The sequence below is a fragment of the Glandiceps talaboti genome, chromosome 8 (genome assembly GCF_964340395.1).
Source record: "Glandiceps talaboti chromosome 8, keGlaTala1.1, whole genome shotgun sequence".
Taxonomy (NCBI): Eukaryota; Metazoa; Hemichordata; class Enteropneusta; family Spengelidae; genus Glandiceps; species Glandiceps talaboti.
The window spans coordinates 16,440,580-16,467,759 of NC_135556.1; the positions used below are offsets into that span (position 1 = coordinate 16,440,580).

Consider the following 27,180-nt stretch of genomic DNA (forward strand, 5'->3'; position numbering starts at 1 on the left):
CGCGTGATCTGTACTAATTACATTATGTACCTACCTGTATGCACCTTGTCACTGTAACGTGGGATCCAGCCTCTGGCATGTGAACCATAAAAAAATAGGCCTACCTTAAAAAAAACAGAGGTAAGATGGCAGGTAGTAGCGTTAGAAACGGATTTACTCATTGCATACGAGGTGCAGGGAGACCAATCTCATTTTTACATGACTACATATGACGGTGTAACGTGTGTTTTCGGAGTCCCCTTTTTCACAGTCATCACATGAAGAATTTTCTGAGCCTTTACACCATGCACCAATGCCCAAGTTGACCGATCTCCGACCGTTCAAATAAGGAGCACCCCTTGTCTGAAATGAATTTGTCCGTACATGACATGTTGACCCGCAGTGACCCCATCCAGCCGTGACATTTATTCAATAACTTAGTTGGTGGACATCAACGATGGCTTTAACGTGTGTAAGAGTGTCCATCGGCGAGTTTTTCAAGATATTATGGGCTTTCAAGAGTACATTGGTCATCATTTTGACACCAATAGTGTTGTGTCCTCTACCGATACTTGTACCAACTCCGGTAAGTATGACTTGTTGAAGTTGTTAAATCCGTTCATAGCATACCTTGTTTAGTTCTAACAATATCCACCGTCTTCGATTCTGGCTGTACACACTATAGCTGCAGTATTCAACATTCAAATGAGATGTAGAATGCATCGAATGCAGTATTGTCCAGGGTATTTGAATTGTCATCAATGGAGTGGCATGTCTAGCCCATAGCAAATTATAAGTGCACATTTCAATACACTACAATTATACTTTTAACCTTGTCCTTGGGCTGAACTTCTTCGAAGTCACCATACTCTCCGTCTGATATTTCCACTTTATTGTCAGAAATATCAGTGTTATGAAATCCACGGACTTTAAGCATTTACAGAGCAGTGAGAGCATATTTGTATTTATATAGTAGCTCTTGTTTCCAAAAAACAATGCGTTTTTTGCCATAGGATGGTACTAACCAAACACATTAACATTCCCTTTCTACACTGAACCATTTCCCTTTCATATGTAGAAGAGCGATTTACAGGAGATTTACACCGATTGAAGTCATCAACCTCTCCTTCACATGCCACAAGGGCCACATAATTGCACTACTCTCAACTTCCATTATGCATTTAGTTTATAGCTGAGCTGTGGTTCTTTCGTCGAGTGTCTTGATATGTTTTCAAGGTCTTCTCATTTCAAGTTACATTTGTTACGCGACAAAAGTTAAGTCAAAACTACTTGGATGCGATGTACACAGTGTTGATCACAGTCTAAATATCGCCTATCACGTAAAGTGTTTTGTCGCGTGTTATTTTCAACATGTCAAGTGATATCAACAGGGTTTTACTGCGATATCTGAAAAAAAACAATACGAGTCAAACCTCAGACCATGTCTGGGGTCAGTTACAAGTCAAGTAGTGTCATGAATAACTCAATGACATTGGATACTAATAAAAACAAATTACTGCAATATTTGACAGAGTATGCTTAGAAAACATGACTCATGAATGTTCCCATACAATCCTATCGTACAAATAGATATGCAATTACTAATACCTTCGTTGGCTGTTGTGTACAGACGCAGTCATTCGATCGCTTGTTTCATATGAATGCACGATACACATATTTTTAGATATGTATCTCTATTTTTATGTAGTGGATTATATGCTGGTACATTTAGTTACTACTGGAGAAAAAACTCGTTTTAAAGGTCAAACGGAAAGGAAACTAATTACATGTCAAAGGACGACGTGCCTGTCGATCGTGTAATGACCGAAGACAACAAAGTCGTAAATGTTCGATGGTTATTTTTATTCATCGACAAACGATAAAATAACAGCTGAGACAGAGATGTTGTTAAACATTTGTTTAATATATGGTTGTACGTAAAATCGAAGCATACTTTAGAAACGCAGACAAACAAACAACGATAGATGTAAAAAAAAAAAAATAGCAGTATTTAAAAAAAATATCGTGTTAATCACTAATGATCTACAGATATTGCAGATATGCGTGTTCGTTTACCATACGAAGACGCCAGTAAACTGAGAATAGAAATGTCATTGACATGTCGTTTTGTAAGGGAGACACCGTCAGTTGTCACGTACATACCGACTACCCGACTAGCATGGTGGTATCATATGAAACAAAAGAATTCATGGTGTCTATAACCGACTCTAATGATGCAACAAGTGTGTCCCTGAAACGAGATTAATATGCATCTTTGTAAACTGACACCATAGGGAGTAACAGCTGAGATGTTTGATTATGAACCACCCTACTGATATTACTACTAGTATATCAAATTCACTCTTCAATATCAACCAAATAAATTTAATCAAGATCGTACAGCCTTTCCCGATGACCTGTTACAACTTATGCACAATCCTTCCACAGAACAATATTCCCTTTATTGAACACATTTTGCCCATGACCGTAGACAAAATTTGGTTTCCCTTGATCCAAAAGTAAACGGTATATCTTTGTATGAATTGTACATATGCTAATATGGCTATTAGTCTAAGAGTAAAGAGATGTATTGTCGGCAATTAATAACACGGATCGTACGTGTGGATGGCAAGGTCTCGCCGTTGGAAAACGCTTTACGATAATGTATATCTCCAGAAAACTCAATGTATTGATTTGTAATGCGTTGATGAAAATGGTTAATATACTTATTCAGGATAGGGAATGAAAAAAAAAAGAAAACAGCCATAATATTTGAATGTCCTATATTGGATGTTTGGTGTCATAAGTCCTCAATATCTAATTCGTAACTTTCCCTCCAGGCAGCAAAATGTGGCTATGCCATCGGTATTATGGCGATGTACTGGATCACAGAAGTCGTTCCACTAGCCGTGACAGCACTCTTGCCAATGGTACTCTTTCCGACACTCGGTGTTTTAACCATGAAGGAAACTTGTGCCAAGTATCTTTCTGAGACCAATATGCTGTTTGTTGGTGGTCTCATCGTAGCTACAGCAGTAGAGAAATGGAACTTACATAAAAGGATCGCTCTACGAGTATTGGTATCTGTTGGCTCAAAACCTGTCTGGTAAGTTGGTGTTTAGTCTCTTCTTTGACTGAACCCGTTTAAATTGGAAACTTTCTTTTTCATCAGTGTGAGCAGGGTTGTAAGAACGAGTTTGGTTTTACATCATCAATTCATGTAGTAAAACTATCTAAAGTCACTGCTGTGTTATAACCTAGAATTCAGTCGTTCAACGGTTTTGCTGCTCACTTTTTCCCTATCACGCCAGACATGTTGCGAACGACCTATTGCTTTAATCTCTCAGACTACTTGGATTGAGCTTTAATGAAGATACAGCCAGAAAACAGGCGCAAATTCTTATTGGATTCCTAGTAGCGTCACGTGATTAGCACCCAACTTGGAAGTTTAGGCTATACGATGTAAACACGATAACCATATTCAAAAGAAATCGTTACCTAATTTTAGGTTTGAATATATGACCATTATAGCAAAATACCAGGCGTGGTAGGGGAAAAGCAAGAGCAAAATGCCCACGACTGGATTCTTATAAGCTGTGTTTAGTAGTGAAATACAGCTACCTTAATTTGCCAAATGATCGGTTTTCGTGATTAGATGTAAATTGTCTTAATTTACCAGTTGGATCATTTGATCCAATCTAGCATCCAACGATTACTAGTACTTAAACTGTCGACAAACAGCAAAAGCCCACTCTCTGCCAAAGTAACCAATCTGATTAAAATCCGATGTAGATGTCGGCTAATCGTTCATTGCTATTTTACCTTGTCGTTATTTTGCCTGAATTGACCTTCTTGGTACATGTTTGAATTTTTTAGCCTGATCGTTAGGAGGCGACATCTACATCGGATTTTAATCAGATTGCCAAAGTAACGAGCTCGCTACTCATTTGGTGACGTAGAGAGTGGGCTTTCGCTGTTTGTGGATAGCCTTCAGTAGCCATTGAGAGCTTGGTAGGACTTGTAGTTTACAGCAAATGGTCAAACTAGTTTGAACTAGTTTAGCGAAAGCCTGGCGAAGCTGTGTGAGAGAGTCTAATATTGCATACAGTCTTCAGATGAACGTTTTAACTGTATTATATCATGTCCAATGGTTTTAGTCAACTGCAATTCAACAGAGGAGCAATATTATCGTTTCAGCGCCATTATATACTTCTCTCTGTGCATGCTAAAGACACACACATTCGAATTGAGTTCTAAACACACAATAGTAGTATTGTCAAATGAGTAATAAATCGTACACTTTAATACAAATCGTTTTACCCCTTGACCTAGCTCGACCTTTAAGGAAGAAGTGTCCACCTTAACACAACACTACTGGTGTCTCCACAGTACCACTTGTAACTGTATTGCTATGTGAAATTCTCTAAATGCAACATTGTCGACAGCAGACATGTGTACTCGTTTTTGCTTTTCAATCATAACTACGTATTTTTACGAAAGAAAGATTTCCGGCGAATGAGAGAAAAGGCGTACTCATTAATAATGATAAACATTGCACTTTTCCACACTATGCGGAAGGTGATTTACAATTATTACCCCGGAACAAACCTATAGCAGAACAACGATCTCTATCCTACTAGGTCCCCATTATAACGCCGGGATGAAGACGCTTTTTGTGTTTTCAACTTCTAGCGGTGAACATTAAATATACATAGAATTATTTACAGTACATTTACAAATCTTCCTAAAATTCACTTATTGGAACCCTATTTCTTTCCAAAATCGGTACATGTTATGTAGCTATATGATTTGGATTTCAGGTTGATGTTTGGTTTTATGTTAACCACTGCATTCTTGTCGATGTGGATGAGTAATACCGCCACCACCGCCATGATGATACCGATAGCACAGGCTGTAATCGTCGAGATGTTGGATAAAAAACGAAAGGTAAGTCACATCTTCGCATAACAATGTATTTATTAAAGCTTACCCCGCAAATGAAAAAATGTGCCATCTCAAAAAAATATTACTTTAGTTTCATTAAATGGAGTCTTTGAAGTATGTGGTTGTTTTTTCTGTTACTCTTCCCATTATGTTTCATAAATCGATAATAAAAATATAGAAACCAGTAACATAGTGTAAATGGGGATAGGCGGACATATCAGATGACTCCCCAGGCCTAAAAACACAAATTGTTTGGTTCCGGTTACCCGACCCCATCCAGTTTTTCACTGCCGAAACTAATCGCGAAAATTGTGATGTCTCACAAGAAATAATGGATGCGGAAACTGACAGCAACTTAAAGGGACACTCTGATGGGGAAAAATTAATAACACAGAGACCATATGGAAAACAATGGAAAACTAATTACCTGAACTGGACACTCACATATGAATATATGTGTGTGTGTGTGTGTGTGTGTGTGTGTGTGTGTGTGTGTGTGTGAGTGTGTGTGTGTGTGTTTGTATATATATATATATATATATATATATATATATATATATATATATATATATATATATATATATATATATATATATATATATATATAATAAAAAATCTACCTACCCCACCTATTGAAAAATTGAGCGTAATCGGAACCACACAATTTTTTTTGTTAGGCCGTATATTCCTATAGCGACCCTTGTCTCCGGGTATACTGTCTGTTTGGTAGTAAGTATACGACAGCAATGATCGATAGGTGAAGACGACGAAGATGGCTTACACGGTCAATTTTGTCAAAAACGTTGTGGCCAAACTTGCTTTCAACAAATGTCGGCCGTGTGAGCCAGACTTCAATTGAAGTCACACAGAAATGCCATGTTATCGATGTAGCATTTTAGTAGTCTATAAATATACACCACATAAATTTTACAGTATCAACGAGTGTCTACGTCTGAAGGTCCAGGCGACCTTTCTCCTAAAGTGGAAGAGAAAAACCCCGACAATCGAGCTATCGGTAGTGGAGACTTCAAACGACTTGATAGTGAAACACAGAATGGAGCTGATGAAGAAACTGAAGAGGTTGAACTGAAAGATTTAGGTGTAAATGTAGATGACCGGTATGTATGAACAAACTTGAGTCAACTTATCTAAACATGTACATAAGACTTAAAACCACTGAAATCAAGCTATTGACAACAAGCAAAACCAGTATGTAAAACCAATGTTGCAATATGGTGATGTGAGTTACAATGGACATTCTTGTAGTTACACTCACTGTAGGGTGACGTATCTGGTGGCATATTTTCCTCAAGTGGCCACCCATTCAACCACATACAGTATGTACACCATCTTTATTACAAGGGAGTTATATCCGGATCCACACAACCAATGCACCGCTATCACCCTCTTCTGTAATCTACCACATGCAACAACAATAATTTTAGTTAGTTTGGTTACTATTAGAAGCGACAAATTTAAAACAAAAGTCCCTGGAGTAAATAAACACACAAACACTCTGAGTGAAGCATTCTTTCTAAATGCTAAAGGACAGTGTCAGCATTTCAAATGACCAATTTGAAATTTGAAGGCTAACTTTGCTGTTGCTTTGTTTTACCCAGTTTGTGTCATATGTTCTTGACTTCCAGTTCAGTTTAAGTCAGTAAATAACCAATGCATCGTCTTTGCATTCTCGATAATTTTATACTCTTGATATTAATACATGTATATTACGTGTTATTCCTTAATTGTGGCAGTGATATCGAAAATCAACCCCTCAGTGAACCTAAAAACGACAACACAACCATCGACATGAAATCTTTGCTACCGGAAGATAAGGACCTAGCTAGGGGATTGACTCTGTGTATTGCCTATGCTGCCAATATTGGTGGTACTGGTACATTGACTGGTACAGGACCAAACTTGGTGATCAGTGGACAAGTTGAAACGTAAGGCACATTTAATGTATGATATTTCTTGTACTGAATTGTTGCATTATGGGTAAATCGTAATCGCCGACACGAAAGAAAAACTTCACTTGAATTTCTCTGTGGCGAGGACATCGTTTGTTAAATCGTTTCAAATCCGTTCTTATATCGTTACTTTTTTAGTCTCTACGGACAAGATGCAGTTATTGACTTCGGTTCATGGTTTATTTACGCTTTTCCTGGAATGATAATATGTTTGTTTTTGGCCTGGGTTTGGTTGCAGTTACAGTATTTGGATCTATGGTAAGCATATTCATGACCAATGTTATTCTCTATCTTTATGTAGAATGAATCGTGTTTTACATTGATTAGATATCCATTTTGTCGTTTCTGAATGACTCTAGGGTTTATGTCATTTCAATCAAAGTGTAAGAGTGCAAATGGCTGTCTGGTGTCATTTACATAATGCTGTATTCGTTACCTTGACAACAATGACCGTCAATCCATAGTCTCCATGCATATAATATACCAGGTGTGCTACTTATATATTTTCCTAGTACTGTAAGTACGAACACTTCCGAAATATATCGACTATTCAATTGCAAAGAACGATACATTTTTGGACATGACATCTTTTCCTGTCCCTCTGAGAGGTACCCCTTGTTCTCACTTTCTTCGGTTGCTAAGACCGAGGCCAGTGACAGGCTATCGGCCATGTTCATCGATAACATACCTGTTAATACCCTTGGTTATTTTTTCTCTGCGTTTACAATCAGTACTGTTCGCCAAAGAATTCCGCATTGAAAATGGAAGGGAGACTATATGAGAGTCTGTTGAATGCGCTATATGGTTAGAGTAGCAGGCTAATATTGCAGGTTCTACCGTGTTAGTGTTGCTTGTGTCTCATTCGCTAAATCCTCATATATTTGAATAAAGTTTTACAATTATAACTAAAATCGAACATTTCTGACATGTCTACCGTGATGACTCGATTGGTTATTTGAATGGTTAACTCTATATGCTAGGTGGTATTAAATGCTGTATGTTACCTAGGCAACTTAGAAAGTATAAAATGTAGTGGTTGAGAGCTTAGCACTTTAAAAGAATGTACGTTTTATACTTCGTTTATGTTACTTGTAGTTGAGAATGCTTTATCATACTAATTGCATGACTATCTAACTTGTATGATGAGAATGTTACCACTAGTAACCGTCTTACATCATTCACTCGACTTTTGTGTCTTTTTATGTTGTCTTCTGACCTAAGGCGAGATATAAAGCATTGGTTTAGAATGTGCGGTCGTGGTCAATGTGCGCAGTGCTGTCGTGAAAACTGTTGTTGCTGTGGAGATAAAGAAGAGAAAGATGCTGGTGATGACGCTGTCGGTGCAGTAATTAGGAAACAATACAAAGATCTTGGCTCCATGACGTAGGTGTAATATGAATGTATTATTACCCGCGGTAGCAATTTCCCAGTCAAGTCACTGTAAATACGTCATTTCTCTAGCTAAATGACGTTGATGTACTAGTAATATAGATAGGAATTACTGCAATTATCTGTACCTGAATGACGTCACGGTGTAATATAAATATGAAGTCTTTATGCAATTTTCTCTATCCGAACTGAGTACTATCGCAAGTCATATGTGATTCTGATATGTACTGAAAATCGTTATGAGCATTCTTTATGTCTTGGTCATCGACGAGATATACAATTAGTCGTACAGGAAAGAAGTACACCCGACACTGTGATTACATTTATCTGCGGTATGATTCTAATAATAAATATTGACTCAATGATCTACAACTTTATCCTTTCAGTTGGGCTGAAGGTGCTGTGCTTGGACATTTCATTGTACTTGCATGTCTATGGTTGACAAGAGATCCAAAGTTTGCACCTGGATGGGTAGTTGGATTCCCCAAAGGGTAAGTTATTGGACTTTGATTTTTTATGTTCAGACTATTAATTATTGTTGAAAAAAGATATAATTATGAAATGGATTATTATCACATAATTAGGTTTCTGTGCGATTTCCAAATAATATTTAATATTTACATATTATGTAAATGAAGGCATTATCGTTTGACAGTAACATTCATTTTGTACAAATCAAACTTTGTATAACCAACCGTTACTGTGTGTAGCTAGGCAACGATTTTTATATTTAATTTACAAAAGCAAAGATGACACAAGACAAATAAAGCCAGTAACAAGGCTGCACAAAGTTGACAAAACAGTAGAAAAAAGTGTGATTCTGCTCACTACTGAATTAAATAAAGCACAGATAAATTATATAAAAACGTCAAGCTTCTTAGAGTGACCATTTTCTCAGACGCATTTTATTCTTACTGCTGGTTTCTATAATTTGTTTATTAATGTTTCTCGCCTTAGTCACTACAGATCTGAAATGTCTAAAATCTGGAAGTGTTTTTTTTTGTCATTTGCATCGGCAACTATTTAAGTAATAGAATAGAAAATAATACACGAAACGTTTAATGTGCAATTTCTCCTGCAAATTTAAAGCACAATTTACCGAGCATTTACTTGATCAAAAAAATATTTACCAAATTGTGATTCTGTTGATGCTAATATGTTTGCTTGCTAACGTTTAAGAATAAACATCTTTGAAATAAATCAAAGGAATTTTCACTATAATTATTCTTTGTTGGTATACAGTATACAACTTAGTAAATGAGGGATCATTTGAAAAAATGATCTGTTATAGCTAGGGGTTATATGTCGAAGTGACGAAGTGACAGTAATTGTATGGTGTTGTGAAATATGTCATTTGATGCCTTCACATGACATACACGTAAATGACTAACGACCGTCAGCACAGCTTCGTGTAGTATTTGAAATGAATACTGTCTGCTCTTTTGACCCCTATCATCTAAATACAGACCCCTGCCTTTTGTATTCTACGTCTTTGTAGCCTGGAGGTTTTCTACCGCATACCCTTACAATCATACTATTGTATTGAGTCCGCCATGTCTACGTAAAGTATGATACTCTGGTGTATGGATATTGTTCTTTGATGTTTAGTGAAATTTGCAACCACATTTTGAATATTTTTTTTATCAAGTAAAGTTTCAAGCTCTAATTCAACAATGTTTTCAGGTTTTTTTATACATCATCCCAGTTCTTTATTCATTTGTATAACATTCTATTGTATGTATAACACTTGTTGATAGTGCATTGGGGATATTACTCTGACTGTATCACGTACTTATCAGAGACATACTTGTTCCCAGTCATGGTCCACCAAATAAACGTCTATCCTGTACTGTACTTTGATTTGTTCCAGTTACACACATGATTCCACTGCTGGTGTTCTGGTCGCAATATGTCTCTTTATCTTTCCATCACGCCCACCAAACTTTGGATGCCTACGACAAAGAGGAGGTAAGTATAGGGCCTAGGTACCTTTTTTTTCCATCATCATGTCCGGGACTGTCGCATTTGGATGGCGCAATTTACAAACTGGCTAGTAAAGTCAGTACACAGCTGATCATTTCGATTATACTGGTATTGAAGTTTGGTTTGGTTTCTTTGTAGATGACTCCGAGGCTAAACCAAGAAAGGCGTTATTAGACTGGCATACAGTTAATACAAAGCTGCCATGGAATGTCGTTATCCTGCTTGGTGGTGGATTCGCATTGGCCCAGGGATGCAAGGTTGTATCAGCTTTCTTCTCCCATTCTCGCTATATTACATACAGTAAATTTATCAATGATAAAACATCAGAACTTTTGGCATACAAATTGACAGAAAAACCTTGATATAATGCAACGACAAACACATTTTCGACATTAAATGCCGCGATTAAATGTAGTCTTGAAACACATATTCTCTGCCTGAAGTTAAATCGGCATATTTTATCAACAATCCATACAATATACTCTAGAGGGCGCTATACCTTTGAAATAAAGAACTTTCTTCTGGCTACAGGTATCCGGATTATCCGTGTGGCTTGGTCAGCAGTTCGTCGGACTGGCAGTGATTCCACCAGCTGCAATGGTATTTGTAATTACGGTCGTCATTGCTTTGTTCACCGAGATAACAAGTAATACGTCCACGGCGTCTATTTTCCTTCCCATACTTGGAGAACTGGTTAGTAGGTTTAAGAAACATTCCTACATTGAATGGAGCTCAAAATTAACAATTATACCATATGTATAACCTCACCGTTCATCAAACAGGGATTATTGTTTTTAGTGATACGATTAATCTCAACCATGTCTATTTCTTTAAAAAGAATTGTGTTCATTACCTTTTCGAAGCTCGATTTCGATTGACTTCCATTGTAAATAAATTGACATTGCAACATATATCCGAAAATGGCTCTATAAGTATAGTATATACATGGTAGACACGTGTATTCTTTGCTACAAATTAAATTTGACAGTATTTGTACTAGTATATTCAGTTTAATTTCCTAACAGATTTGAAATATTTCATTGTTGTTATAACTTGTATAAAGTGTATACTGTTTATTTTAGATCACTTAGATCGACATTGACGACATTTCTTGACTGTTTTCTTAAATTTGTTGTTATTTTTAGGGTACCAGTATTGGGGTCCATCCATTCTACTTCATGATCCCAGCAACCATAGCTTGTTCCTTTGCATTTATGCTACCAGTCGCTACACCACCAAATGCTATTGTATTCGCTTATGGTACCCTGACAATCCTGGATATGGTAAGTTGTTTCTATAATTTCTAAAATTATGTCACAGACGAGAGAATGTCCTTAAACAGTTTAACAATAAACTATTAAATCATTAATTGGGCCAGAGTTAACGATTTTTTTTAGGAGTTTCTAACTTTGTTTGCTTCCCAGAATACTTCGCCCCCAGTGCACAGCAAAGCATCTTCTAAACCAATTTTCATAGTAAAGTTCAGAGAGGTTGCATCCTGCAGGGTTGGTTTAAATGATTTTCTGGGTCCCTTAATACACAAATTAAGACACAATAAGTCTTGCCCTTTTCCCTCCTTAAAATACAAAACCAATGTCTAGTCTGAATGATGTATTTTAGTGATTTGTTTACAAGTATTATCTCTTTGAAATCACAGTCATGCACAGGGGTGATTTCAGACTGTAGTTGAAGACGAAAATGCTCAGTTATTCAAAGAGAACATTTGGATGTAACATATAATATATACTGTATAATATTATGTATTTACAGAGAGATATGCTTACAAACATCTTTATTTATATCTGTTATCAGGCCAAGTGTGGATTCATGATGAATATTTTGTGTTTACTGGTGGTCAACCTAAGTATTAACACCATTGGTATGTTACAGTTCGACTTGAATACCTTCCCAGACTGGGCTATAGCTCAGTCGACGGTTGCACCGACATCTACGGTATGCTTGGAGTATGTTGCTAACGGGACAATGGCTGCACTTACCAACATAACAACTATAGTATAGAGACCACGCCTCTGTCATGGTTTTACTCAAGAACGTGGAAATAATGCCTGCAGATGTATCAAATTGTATTGAAGTCGTGACTCATTTGAAACCAACTTCGCCATTGACTTAACATGGGCAATAGTTAAGAATAGGGACGCACTTTTGCTGAACACCTCTCCCGGGTCTGGCTATCGCTCCTCCCGCAGGATCGATATTGGTGCCCGTGGTCATGGCTTCCCTTCTCCCTGTACAGGACTTTAGTTGTTCTGAATGCCTCTCACAAGTTTACAGATTATTCCTCTATAAAGTCTACAGTGCAGCGTATTTTACATACTTTGGTGCTAGTTATATTAACTTAAAGTCTCTGATGACAGAACTGACCATGTACATTTGATCCGTAGACGAGCGTTTAAAATGGTCTTTTACCTCGATCATTGTCTTCATAATGGGATGGAAAGTGATGTCCACCATTCAATACCACTGCCTTTGAAACTAGAACTTCATGCCCGCTGAGGGATGTACCTCAACTGCCTACCACATAATGAAACTGTTGACTTCGGCGAAATGGAATTCGAAAAGATTTGTGGGTTTGGGTGTATAGAAAGTAGCCACAAAATTAGAATAACTACGGCAGAAGAAGACAAGCTGTGCATAAACAAAAGTCAGAACGGATACATTTGTTGCTTGTGTCTCTCTCTTGCAGAGGGTGATTCGTGTACATTGCAATAAAATTGTTGCATGTGTAGCATGAATTTTATTGAAGGTGATTTATAAACAAAGACTGCATAAAAGACTGTGCATCCTTGTCATAATTTTGACACAAAACAAAAAACATGCATCATATCATGATTGTACACAATATGCGGACTATACCATGTAGACACATGCAACAATTGTATTACAATGTATATACATCCACTCTGCAAGAGATAGGCACATGCAACAATTGCATTACAATGTATATACATCCACTCTGCAAGAGATAGGCACATGCAACAATTGTATTACAATGTATATACATCCACTCTGCAAGAGATAGACACATGTATCAATTGTACAATGTATATGCATCACCCTTTGCAAGAGACAGACACAGCAGGTAATAATTGTATCCTGTTCTGACTTTTGTTTTTGCACAGTTTATTTTCCTCTGCTGTATTGGAGACGGGAGTCTTTGACCAAGCACATAATAGTATAGACAACTGACATTCACTCACAAACAGTCATCACACTTACAAGTTCAAAAATTGCAGGAGATGTATATATCTGAGTTTGCCAAATCTGTATTTCTGATGTAAATCAACAAGTTATTATCACCTTTATATAGGAATGTTTCCGAAATATTATTATTTTATCATATTTCATTGTCTTGTGAATTGCTTAACAAATATCGTACTAACAGAATATTACTAAATATCATCGCTTGGCTAGAAATTGTTTATTAGCATTGCTATATCTTATCGTCTGACACGACAAAAATGTTGACATCCTTGAAAATAAGTATTCATCGTTAAAATGTACATGATTTGGAGACGATTTGCCAGGATAATGATAACTCGCACAAAGAAATTGTAACAATAAAAGAATTTTGTCATGTGAGACGGTGAAAAGGATCGAGACGAATTTTAGAAATATTTTGTCAAGTCAGACGATAAAATGTAGGAATATTAAAAGGATTTTGTTGAACTAGATGGCGGGGTTTTATCGTTCCTGTTCCACGCCATACCAGTATATCGTATATAAAAGTTGGCTAATACAGTAACGTACTTATCACTTAACAACTAACGATCTGAAAACACAACTTCACATGAAATTAGTTTTAAAAAGGCCAAATCACGTATTTTATCAAAATATATGTTACGTTTACCTATGGCTCAATCCACAAATCCATCTGTGTTTTAGCCATGGATGTCAGATTTAATTCAAGATAGAAGGATGCATGGTCCTGTAAAGCTGGGAATATAGATGCCAAAAATATACACTTATTATCCACCGGTATACCCTTATTGCCTGGCTATGAGGGCAATAGTAAACGTCTATTGCCCCGAGGGCTGTTATGCAGCAATTATTTCCCAAGGCTGAAAGCCAAGGAAATATTTGCTACATAACAACACGAGGAGGCAGGGGTAATATGACATCTACTACCGACTGGTAATAATTTTTTTTATAACACATCAAATTCCCAGGCACATATTCTCTCCTTATTCAAAGCAAATCACTGGTAGGGCTCACGTGCTATTGTAATAGTGCCCTAGGGAAAATAGAAAACGAATAAGTATTACCCACTGTATGCAAATTGATGTAACTATGGGTTACAAGTCCATACCACGTGACATGATCTTAAACGATGTGTTATAATTAGAAATAGCAGATCAGCAAGTTCATTTTTGTTCAAATTCTCTTCGAAATATATTGTATATGATATTTTCAGAGTATTTGTTTATGTATATTTTCGTGAAGTAAACTGTGTTTTTTTTCATTTTCATAAAACGTTTTGTTATAAATAGCTGTGTTATGTACTTTCTGTATTCGAGAACGCAAACGTTGCGTCATCACTACAATAGTTTCGTGCAAGTCTGTATGCTAGATTTATGTGATGTAAGGATATCAAAAAATGTAGTAAAGCTTCCGAAGAAAATGTTTTTAAATAAATATTATACATTGCATGTCATGTATTTTGCATAAACGATTTTATATGTAAATCTGTTGTTGTATATGCAAATCTGCTGTCATTTTTAGAGCATCTGAAAGCTAACAATCTAGGGTGCATTCTAGTTTTGTAGTGAGACGTCGGATCTGCGCTTCGGTAGGTTGCCTATCAAAACCGAAGTAAGCAGAATAGCCCGACTCGGAAGGGAATGTTTGTTTTTTTCAGATTGAGGCTTACATTAGAAGTAATCGAAGGAAGTGTTCATGCTATATACACTCTTCTGTTCATTATTTTAACTCCATGTATTGTCTAATAAAACATGTTTATAAGAAAAAAAACATCTTAGAGCTCTGTTACAACTCAATTTATCCCTACCATTTGACCGATGGCTTGTTGTTGAATGCACTCTTAAGCTGGACTGATTACTCGTTGGCATTTGCTATTGTCTGGCAAAATAATACAATGTCAGTTTATTATTACATTTTATTTAAATGCATTGAAATTTTCAGTTTACAAAAACACAACGATTGATTGTATTGAAAACACCCGTATATTCAGGATGTATTGTGCTCTGTGCATCAACATGTATGATTGGTTCACGCAATGATGGTAACAGATCACATGATAGGTTGTATTTTAACATATCACCGATATAGGTTGTATTTTAACATATCACCGAGGTAGGTTGTGTTGTAACAGATCACTGAGATAGGTTGTATTTTAAAAGATCACCGAGATAGGTTGTATCGCAACAGATCACTGAGATAGGTTGTGTTGTAACAGATCACTGAGACAGGTTGTATTTCTCGAATTTACAAGCACGTTATTTCTTACAATGCCAGTATTATTATTCTGACAGCTGTGCAGGGACACCATAACTGAAAAGATTAAAAAATAGAAGTGTGCATGACTGTACAGTTTTCAATTATCATTGCTGTTTGTTCAGACTTGATTGATATCAAACTGTGATTAAATACAGTAATAATAATAGACCAGACTTTAGAAGCTAGGTATTAGTTTATGCTAATTGCAATGTAGAAGTAATCGTGTCTTCTTTGGTCTGTTTTCTCGACGACGTTTGTTTCGATATTGTATTTCAGTCGATTTCGGGAGTAAACAATTAACCAACTTGTTTGTTATCAATCCAGGTGCAACAATGTGCTCTATTTTATCTCTTTCTGTGGCTATTTCATGATACTTCACCTGTCATTTGTATGTATATGCTATTTTTTTAAATCTCAAACTACACTTAGGAATTTTAGAATCGGTAGGGAAAAAGTAGGTAGCGTAGGATAATCGGAACTACACCATTATTTTGCCAATCAAATTCACAGTGGGTGCGACGAATCATCAACAATAACCCCATCAGCATGGATTCCAGGCTAACGAATCATAACTTGCATGTACAATAACCGCTCGACAACCGATAGACCCTAATACATGTATATAAGTGGTTTATTTACCCAAGCGTATAAAATGATTACAAAATAATGGTAACAAAAATCAAAAGAGAGAAGGGTAAATGGGGAGTCAAGAAATAGCTTACAGCTAGTCTAGCCTGATCCCCGACATTGTATATTGCGAATGAAAACAATAAGAGGGTTCAGTCATTAAGATGACTGAAAAAATAACTGGGAGAAAAAAAAAATATCACATATACATATACATATACATATACATATACATGTATGACATCATGTGTTTGAAACTGTGAACTTTGAACTATACCAGGTTTTAAAACTTAGTTTATGACTCATTCCAGATGATTAACAATACATTATATTGTTAAAACATGCCTACTAGTACTACGTACGCGTCGTCTTCGGGGAAATAAAATTGACACGTGATATCGACATGCAGACGGCTCAGTGTGTATACACACTGACGAAAAACAGGAAGTGTGTCTGGTACAGACTGATATTTAAAATGTCATATTTTACAGCACAGTAGGTAAGATTTGGAAATTCTATAATTTGATGATATTGTTCTTGTGAGATTGTGTTTAAGAGCAGTAAGTCCTCATATTTGATATATATGGTAGGTGTTGATCTCAACGTACAAGCTTGTACATATGTAAACACTGAACGCAGTTTCACACGCACTTCAAATTTAACTGATACGTCTTGCGGTCAAATGTCATTACAACTAATGAGGACAGATTGTGTAATTTCGTACACGTTGCCAAGAGAGAGAGGTATCTCTGATCGAATCCAATTCTCAATGATACACCGAGCGATACTGAATGCTAGAGTTTAGATCCAGCTATTTGACATGGCAGTCGTTTATTCATTCAACATTACAGCTATCACTTCATAGATGTAGAAACAGTATATTCTAGTTTGAAGATTTTTAGTTTCGTTTTCTTTTTGTAACATTTGAAGGATCCATTGATAGAGATATACATACATCCTGTTACTATAGAGATATACATACATCATGTTACTATTTCATTATATATGTTCACTAGAGTGAAATGATACATGATAGTTTGAAAACACCTAAGTATATGTCACAATACACGAAAGCAAAATCTACAAGACCATGAATATACAAGGAACCGAAAGTTTAACCTAAGGACATTTACGGACAGTAACTTCCGACTATGGAAAAGTTTAGCAGTAAAGTCGGATATGGATTGTTTGTCGTGTGTATGTCTTCCCGACCTTTGACACGCACACCAATTTAGGATAGGTGTGTCAATGTCTGTCAAATCGTATTCACGGAGCTGTGGTCCTTTGATCTTAAGAAGCAGAGTATTTGAGAATAATTCAAGTTGTCAAAGATCTAGACTTATGGTGCATAAACATTTACAATAGCAAAATATATATCCATAATTATCTCCTTTGCAGGTGCACTTTTGACAGACTAATTTATAGTACTTATACGTAAACAACCCGTGGACGGGGAGGGGATCCTTCCATAGAAAGGTACTAGTATACGTGTATGTGCTGCACAAATGGGTCACTTTTTCACGACAAATATCCATTAAGACTTTTCATCTGGAATTTCCCTAATCGTGGGGTCGGTAACACGGGGAAATATCTTCATGCTTTAGCTTTAGCTTTAGAAATACTTTCACAGCATCAGAATAAACGTAATTGACCGGATGATTGTGACCAGAATCCCTAGGTTTGTTTTTGGAATATACATCCACAGTGGGTAGGTGCTTTGAACTTGAATTACTAGGCCAAACATCCCCGTCTGAAAATTGAGTGGGGGGGGGGATAAAGTGACAATGCGCTTTATGAATATTGTTTACGCTTCTGTCAACGCAGGTTCAAATAACACCATGAGTCAAAGACATTGGTGCGGAGCGGTAGCTTTCTTTTTTCTACAGTTCCCTCTTCTGTGGATAAAATTGGCGGTAAGTTCTGAAAATTACTGAAAATTAACAAACTATCAAAACAGCCATATTTTCTGAATGATACGACAAAACCCTGTCCAGAATGTGTTAGAGCATTGTTTATTTCAAACTCCCATGTCGAATTAGGATTACTATTTGGCTGTTAAAATGTTGTCTTGTAGAGCCACAGAAAAGTTGGCCCTGAACAAAAGAAATGTGCTTTCTTTCCTGTAATAAGTATCGTCATGAGTTTCTACGTTTTTGGGCGAGATTTATACTGTGTGTTTAATTAAAAGTCACAAACAGTATTCTGCTTACTGATGCAAATGTAACTATCACTTGCAATTGCAATTGACAAAACTCAAACCTCGATGAATCTATACTAGGCAATCAACTGGCAATCAATCAACAAACTTAGAGGGTAATTGTAATGTCATAGAGTACAAGTATCAACATTAATATTATACTAGAATAGTTTAATCAAGGTTTTATGTAAGTATTTTCACTTCAGTAAAAAGCTTATAAACTCAGCATGTGCCACTTTAAACTTGCTTTACTTTTGTTTTGTTTTTCTAGTGTGACAATTGGTGTAAACTATCACGAATCATCGTCTGGACGTTTCTTCTCCTAAAGTGGACCTTCCTCGTCTCTCACGTCATCATAGTAGTTGGGTGTTTAGCAAAAGAAGCAGCTCCAAACACCAACTGTATCAATTACACCATTATTTCATTCGATGCTCGGAAAGTCATTGAAATTGGGTTTCCTACCATTACAATTATTCTTGGAATGTTATGGATAACAGTTGTACTTACAACCGAACGTGTATCCCAAAGTCTATCCTGGTTTCAAATCAAGGCAAATATGAAACATTATGCAACGAGATATTATTTCTGGCGATACAATTGTATTTTGTTGTTTCTTATAGTCTATTACATCGTTCTTGTCACTGGTACTTATCACGTTCATCACAAATTATCAAACCCAGGGACTTTATTTTACATGTTAATGATCCCTGAACAAATAACCAACACCATCGTCATGTATTTCTTCAACTACAAACGAGCTCCGCACCATGTGAAATTGTCACACGGGGCATTGTTATTTACATTTGGCGTGGATAATTTCTACCATGCGTTGAATGACATGGTCTATGTTACTTTGAATATAACAACCTTTGACCCGGGTATGACGTCCGACATTTTGTTCCAATCATACAACTTAGTGTGCATTGCGTTTGCCTTAGAGTACAGGTAAGTTTCAACTACATGTAACTTTTTGGGATACTTTTGAACAACACTGTGACCTTATCTAACATCGTATGCATGGTTAAAACAATAACGATGTCACCCCAGGCTATAAATTCGTTCTATATGAAAGCTGGGGAAACGAGTTCTTTGCACTAGCTATAGACTAAAAAAATCCTTTAATTTCCAGATCTCTGTAGCGGTTTGTGAGGCCCTTTACGTGTGATATACAACTCTCATTACCATATACTTTTGTTTTATTTATACAATTATATACATTTTGCATCTTTACCACCAAAATTCCATTTGTGATTCGTTACAGATACATACTAGGTGATTTTTTCACGAGGAAATTCAACCATCTCTTGAAGAACAAAGAATACGTTATTCATCGAGATGAAGACGACCCTAATGAAATCCCACCAGATGTTGATAGTGTACATCTCTTGGATATTATGGACGATAAAGAAATGAATACATCAGTATAAGTCACTATTTATATTCAGTATTCAATTGACCGAACCCTAAAGCGCAAACGGTGTTCTAAGTGTGAACACGTAATCTTACAGTGTTACAGTGTGTGTATTATTAGAAGCCTACATTGATAAAACTAAAACTATACTCAAAATTATTGTGTTTTACTAATGCAAAGGTCAGTATTCGTTGAAACTTATAAAATGCTCATTGAATACCACGCATTCCTATGGGGGTTAAGGAGTCTGGCTTCGAGCGGATGGAGTTATTCACGTATGTCAGACCAAGATGAGAACATGAACAATATTTCAAATCATTTATCGCCGTAAGAGTTCTCAAAATCCTCCAAGAACGATAGCTATGTACAAAGTTGACGTAAAATTAGAACCATGTACAATTCTTAATACCTCTCAAGTGTTTTTATTGTCACAGGGTTGGAGGTCGCCATATAGTAACTGTAGACCTAGAGTGTCAATGTATATAGTCTAGTCCCTATACGGCATCGTTACGATTTGGTTTAGAGTAGAGACCATGTTGGCTTCCATCCAGACATTCCATCATATCATGATTGTACACAATATGCGGACTATACCATGTAGACACATGCAACAATTGTATTACAATGTATATACATCCACTCTGCAAGAGATAGGCACATGCAACAATTGTATTACAATGTATATACATCCACTCTGCAAGAGATAGGCACATGTAACAATTGCATTACAATGTATATACATCCACTCTGCAAGAGATAGGCACATGCAACAATTGTATTACAATGTATATACATCCACTCTGCAAGAGATAGACACATGTATCAATTGTACAATGTATATGCATCACCCTTTGCAAGAGACAGACACAGCAGGTAATAATTGTATCCTGTTCTGACTTTTGTTTTTGCACAGTTTATTTTCCTCTGCTGTATTGGAGACGGGAGTCTTTGACCAAGCACATAATAGTATAGACAACTGACATTCACTCACAAAGAATCATCACACTTACAAGTTCAAAAATTGCAGGAGATGTATATATCTGAGTTTGCCAAATCTGTATTTCTGATGTAAATCAACAAGTTATTATCACCTTATATAGGAATGTTTCCGAAATATTATTATTTTATCATATTTCATTGTCTTGTGAATTGCTTAACAAATATCGTACTAACAGAATATTACTAAATATCATCGCTTGGCTAGAAATTGTTTATTAGCATTGCTATATCTTATCGTCTGACACGACAAAAATGTTGACATCCTTGAAAATAAGTATTCATTGTTAAAATGTACATGATTTGGAGACGATTTGCCAGGATAATGGTAACTCGCACAAAGAAATTGTAACAATCAAAGAATTTTGTCATGTGAGACGGTGAAAAGGATCGAGACGAATTTTAGAAATATTTTGTCAAGTCAGACGATAAAATGTAGGAATATTAAAAGGATTTTGTTGAACTAGATGGCGGGGTTTTATCGTTCCTGTTCCACGCCATACCAGTATATCGTATATAAAAGTTGGCTAATACAGTAACGTACTTATCACTTAACAACTAACGATCTGAAAACACAACTTCACATGAAATTAGTTTTAAAAAGGCCAAATCACGTATTTTATCAAAATATATGTTACGTTTTCCTATGGCTCAATCCACAAATCCATCTGTGTTTTAGCCATGGATGTCAGATTTAATTCAAGATAGAAGGATGCATGGTCCTGTAAAGCTGGGAATATAGATGCCAAAAATATACACTTATTATCCACCGGTATACCCTTATTGCCTGGTTATGAGGGCAATAGTGAACGTCTATTGCCCCGAGGGCTGTTATGCAGCAATTTTTCCCAAGGCTGAAAGCCAAGGAAATATTTGCTACATAACAACACGAGGAGGCAGGGGTAATATGACATCTACTACCGACAGATAATAATTTTTTATAACACATCAAATTCCCAGGCACATATTCTCTCCTTATTTCAAAGCAAATCACTGGTAGGGCTCACGTGCTATTGTAATAGTGCCCTAGGGAAAATAGAAAACGAATAAGTATTACCCACTGTATTCAAATTGATGTAACTATGGGTCACTAGTCCATACCACGTGACACGATCTTAAACGATGTGTTATAATTAGAAATAGTAAATCAGCAAGTTCATTTTTGTTCCAATTCTCTTCGAAATATATTTTATATGATATTTTCAGAGTATTTGTTTATGTATATATTCGTGAAGTAAACTGTTTTTATTTTCTTTTTCATAAAACGTTTTGTCATAAATAGCTGTGTTATGTACTTTCTGTATTCGAGAACGCAAACGTTGCGTCATCACTACAATAGTTTCGTGCAAGTCTGTATGCTAGATTTATGTGATGTAAGGATATCAAAAAATGTAGTAAAGCTTCCGAAGAAAATGTTTTTAAATATTATACATTGCATGTCATGTATTTTGCATAAACGATTTTATATGTAAATCTGTTGTTGTATATGCAAATCTGCTGTCATTTTTAGAGGATCTGAAAGCTAACAATCTTGGGTGCAATCTAGTTTTGTAGTAAGACGTCGGATCTGCGCTTCGGTAGGTTGCAGATCAAAACCGAAGTAAGCAGAATAGCCCGACTCGGAAGGGAATGTTTTTTTTTTCAGATTGAGGCTTACATTAGAAGTAATCGAAGGAAGTGTTCATGCTATATACACTCTTCTGTTCATTATTTTAACTCCATGTATTGTCTAATAAAACATGTTTATAAGAAAAAAAACATCTTAGAGCTCTGTTACAACTCAATTTATCCCTACCATTTGACCGATGGCTTGTTGTAGAATGCACTCTTAAGCTGGACTGATTACTCGTTGGCATTTGCTATTGTCTGGCAAAATAATACAATGTCAGTTTATTATTACATTTTATTTAAATGCATTGAAATTTTCAGTTTACAAAAACACAACGATTGATTGTATTGAAAACACCCGTATATTCAGGATGTATTGTGCTCTGTGCATCAACATGTATGATTGGTTCACGCAATGATGGTAACAGATCACATGATTGGTTGTAATGTAACATATCACCGATATAGGTTGTATTTTAACATATCACCGAGATAGGTTGTGTTGTAACAGATCACTGAGATAGGTTGTATTTTAAAAGATCACCGAGATAGGTTGTATCGCAACAGATCACTGAGATAGGTTGTGTTGTAACAGATCACTGAGACAGGTTGTATTTCTCGAATTTACATTGCTTAAATAAAGCACGTTATTTCTTACAATGCCAGTATTATTATTCTGACAGCTGTACAGGGACACCATAACTGAAAAGATTAAAAAATAGAAGTGTGCATGACTGTACAGTTTTCAATTATCATTGCTGTTTGTTCAGACTTGATTGATATCAAACTGTGATTAAATACAGTAATAATAGACCAGACTTTAGAAGCTAGGTATTATTTTATGCTAATTGCAATGTAGAAGTAATCGTGTCTTCTTTGGTCTGTTTTCTCGACGACGTTTGTTTCGATATTGTATTTCAGTCGATTTCAGGAGTAAACAATTAACCAACTTGTTTGTTATCAATCCAGGTGCAACAATGTGCTCTATTTTATCTCTTTCTGTGGCTATTTCATGATACTTCACCTGTCATTTGTATGTATATGCTATTTTTTTAAATCTCAAACTACACTTAGGAATTTTAGAATCGGTAGGGAAAAAGTAGGTAGCGTAGGATAATCGGAACTACACCATTATTTTGCCAATCAAATTAACAGTGGGTGCGACGAATCATCAACAATAACCCCATCAGTATGGATTCCAGGCTAACGAATCATAACTTGCATGTACAATAACCGCTCGACAACCGATAGTCCCTAATACATGTATGACATCATGTGTTTGAAACTTTGAACTTTGAACTATACTAGGTTTTAAAACTTAGTTTATGACTCATTCCGGATGATAAACAATACATTATATTGTTAAAACATGCCTACTACGTACGCATTTGGGGAAATAAAATTGACACGTGATATCGACATGCAGACGGCTGAGTGTGTATACACACTGACGAAAAACAGGAAGGTCTGGTACAGACTGATATTTAAAATGTCATATTTTACAGCACAGTAGGTAAGATTTGGAAATTCTGTAATTTGATGATATTGTTCTTGTGAGATTGTGTTTAAGAGCAGTAAGTCTTCATATGGTAGGTGTTGATCTCAACGTACAAGCTTGTACATATGTAAACACTGAACGCAGTTTCACACGCACTTCAAATTTAACTGATACGTCTTGGGGTCAAATGTCATTACAACTAATGATGACAGATTGTGTAATTTCGTACACGTTGCCAAGAGAGAGAGGTATCTCTGATCGAATCCAATTCTCAATGTTATACAGAGCGATACTGAATGCTAGAGTTTAGATCCAGCTATTTGACATGGCAGTCGTTTATTCATTCAATATTACAGCTATCACTTCATAGATATAGAAACAGTATATTCTAGTTTGAAGATTTTTAGTTTCGTTTTCTTTTTGTAACATTTGAAGGATCCATTGATAGAGATATACATACATCCTGTTACTATAGAGATATACATTCATCATGTTACTATTTCATTATATATGTTCACTAGAGTGAAATGATACATGATAGTTTGAAAACACCTAAGTATATGTCACAATACACGAAAGCAAAATCTACAAGACCATGAATATACAAGGAACCGAAAGTTTAACCTAAGGACATTTACGGACAGTAACTTCCGACTATGGAAAAGTTTAGCAGTAAAGTCGGATATGGATTGTTTGTCGTGTGTATGTCTTCCCGACCTTTGACACGCACACCAATTTAGGATAGGTGTGTCAATGTCTGTCAAATCGTATTCACGGAGCTGTGGTCCTTTGATCTTAAGAAGCAGAGTATTTGAGAATAATTCAAGTTGTCAAAGACTTATGGTGCATAAACATTTACAATAGCAAAATATATATCCATAATTATCTCCTTTGCAGGTGCACTTTTGACAGACTAATTTATAGTACTTATACGTAAACAACCCGTGGACGGGGAGGGGATCCTTCCATAGAAAGGTACTAGTATACGTGTATGTGCTGCACAAATGGGTCACTTTTTCACGACAAATATCCATTAAGACTTTTCATCTGGAAATTCCCTAATCATGGGGTCGGTAACACGGGGAAATATCTTCATGCTTTAGCTTTAGCTTTAGAAATACTTTCACAGCATCAGAATAAACGTAATTGACCGGATGATTGTGACCAGAATCCCTAGGTTTGTTTTTGGAATATACATCCACAGTGGGTAGGTGCTTTGAACTTGAATTACTAGGCCAAACATCAACGTCTGAAAATTGAGTGGGGAGGGGGGGGGGGTAAAGTGACAATGCGCTTTATGAATATTGTTTACGCTTCTGTCAACGCAGGTTCAAATAACACCATGAGTCAAAGACATTGGTGCGGAGCGGTAGCTTTCTTTTTTCTACAGTTCCCTCTTCTGTGGATAAAATTGGCGGTAAGTTCTGAAAATTACTGAAAATTAACAAACTATCAAAACAGCCATATTTTCTGAATGATACGACAAAACCCTGTCCAGAATGTGTTAGAGCATTGTTTATTTCAAACTCCCATGTCGAATTAGGATTACTATTTGGCTGTTAAAATGTTGTCTTGTAGAGCCACAGAAAAGTTGGCCCTGAACAAAAGAAATGTGCTTTCTTTCCTGTAATAAGTATCGTCATGAGTTTCTACGTTTTTGGGCGAGATTTATACTGTGTGTTTAATTAAAAGTCACATACAGTATTCTGCTTACTGGTGCAAATGTAACTATCACTTGCAATTGCAATTGACAAAACTCAAACCTCGATGAATCTATACTAGGCAATCAACTGGCAATCAATCAACAAACTTAGAGGGTAATTGTAATGTCATAGAGTACAAGTATCAACATTAATATTATACTAGAATAGTTTAATCAAGGTTTTATGTAAGTATTTTCACTTCAGTAAAAAGCTTATAAACTCAGCATGTGCCACTTTAAACTTGCTTTACTTTTGTTTTGTTTTTCTAGTGTGACAATTGGTGTAAACTATCACGAATCATCGTCTGGACGTTTCTTCTCCTAAAGTGGACCTTCCTCGTCTCTCACGTCATCATAGTAGTTGGGTGTTTAGCAAAAGAAGCAGCTCCAAACACCAACTGTATCAATTACACCATTATTTCATTCGATGCTCGGAAAGTCATTGAAATTGGGTTTCCTACCATTACAATTATTCTTGGAATGTTATGGATAACAGTTGTACTTACAACCGAACGTGTATCCCAAAGTCTATCCTGGTTTCAAATCAAGGCAAATATGAAACATTATGCAACGAGATATTATTTCTGGCGATACAATTGTATTTTGTTGTTTCTTATAGTCTATTACATCGTTCTTGTCACTGGTACTTATCACGTTCATCACAAATTATCAAACCCAGGGACTTTATTTTACATGTTAATGATCCCTGAACAAATAACCAACACCATCGTCATGTATTTCTTCAACTACCAACGAGCGCCGCACCATGTGAAATTGTCACACGGGGCATTGTTATTTACATTTGGCGTGGATAATTTCTACCATGCGTTGAATGACATGGTCTATGTTACTTTGAATATAACAACCTTTGACCCGGGTATGACGTCCGACATTTTGTTCCAATCATACAACTTAGTGTGCATTGCGTTTGCCTTAGAGTACAGGTAAGTTTCAACTACATGTAACTTTTTGGGATACTTTTGAACAACACTGTGACCTTATCTAACATCGTATGCATGGTTAAAACAATAACGATGTCACCCCAGGCTATAAATTCGTTCTATATGAAAGCTGGGGAAACGAGTTCTTTGCACTAGCTATAGACTAAAAAAAATCCTTTAATTTCCAGATCTCTGTAGCGGTTTGTGAGGCCCTTTACGTGTGATATACAACTCTCATTACCATATACTTTTGTTTTATTTATATAATTATATACATTTTGCATCTTTACCACCAAAATTCCATTTGTGATTCGTTACAGATACATACTAGGTGATTTTTTCACGAGGAAATTCAACCATCTCTTGAAGAACAAAGAATACGTTATTCATCGAGATGAAGACGACCCTAATGAAATCCCACCAGATGTTGATAGTGTACATCTCTTGGATATTATGGACG

General features: G+C 36.1%; 1 protein-coding gene across 1 annotated transcript; it reads left to right on the forward strand.

The window, feature by feature from the left end:
- Positions 1-434: 434 nt before the first annotated feature.
- LOC144438924 (Na(+)/citrate cotransporter-like) lies at positions 435-13,304 on the forward strand. Its single transcript, XM_078128151.1, has 13 exons — positions 435-565; positions 2,820-3,085; positions 4,800-4,926; positions 5,857-6,041; positions 6,678-6,869; positions 7,032-7,151; positions 8,115-8,276; positions 8,669-8,773; positions 10,153-10,250; positions 10,404-10,522; positions 10,797-10,958; positions 11,411-11,548; positions 12,078-13,304. Exons 1-13 carry the CDS (start codon positions 437-439, stop codon positions 12,282-12,284), a joined length of 2,010 nt encoding a protein of 669 aa, XP_077984277.1. The 5' UTR covers positions 435-436; the 3' UTR covers positions 12,285-13,304.
- The last annotated feature ends 13,876 nt before the right edge of the window (positions 13,305-27,180 follow it).

Bases quoted from the DNA above. Each gene is read 5' to 3' on its own strand.
- LOC144438924 (XM_078128151.1), top strand. From the start codon at position 437: ATGGCTTTAACGTGTGTAAGAGTGTCCATCGGCGAGTTTTTCAAGATA. The intron at 10,251-10,403 runs GTAAGTATAGGG...GTTTCTTTGTAG, and splicing joins ATGCCTACGACAAAGAGGAG to ATGACTCCGAGGCTAAACCA. The intron at 11,549-12,077 runs GTAAGTTGTTTC...ATCTGTTATCAG, and splicing joins CCCTGACAATCCTGGATATG to GCCAAGTGTGGATTCATGAT.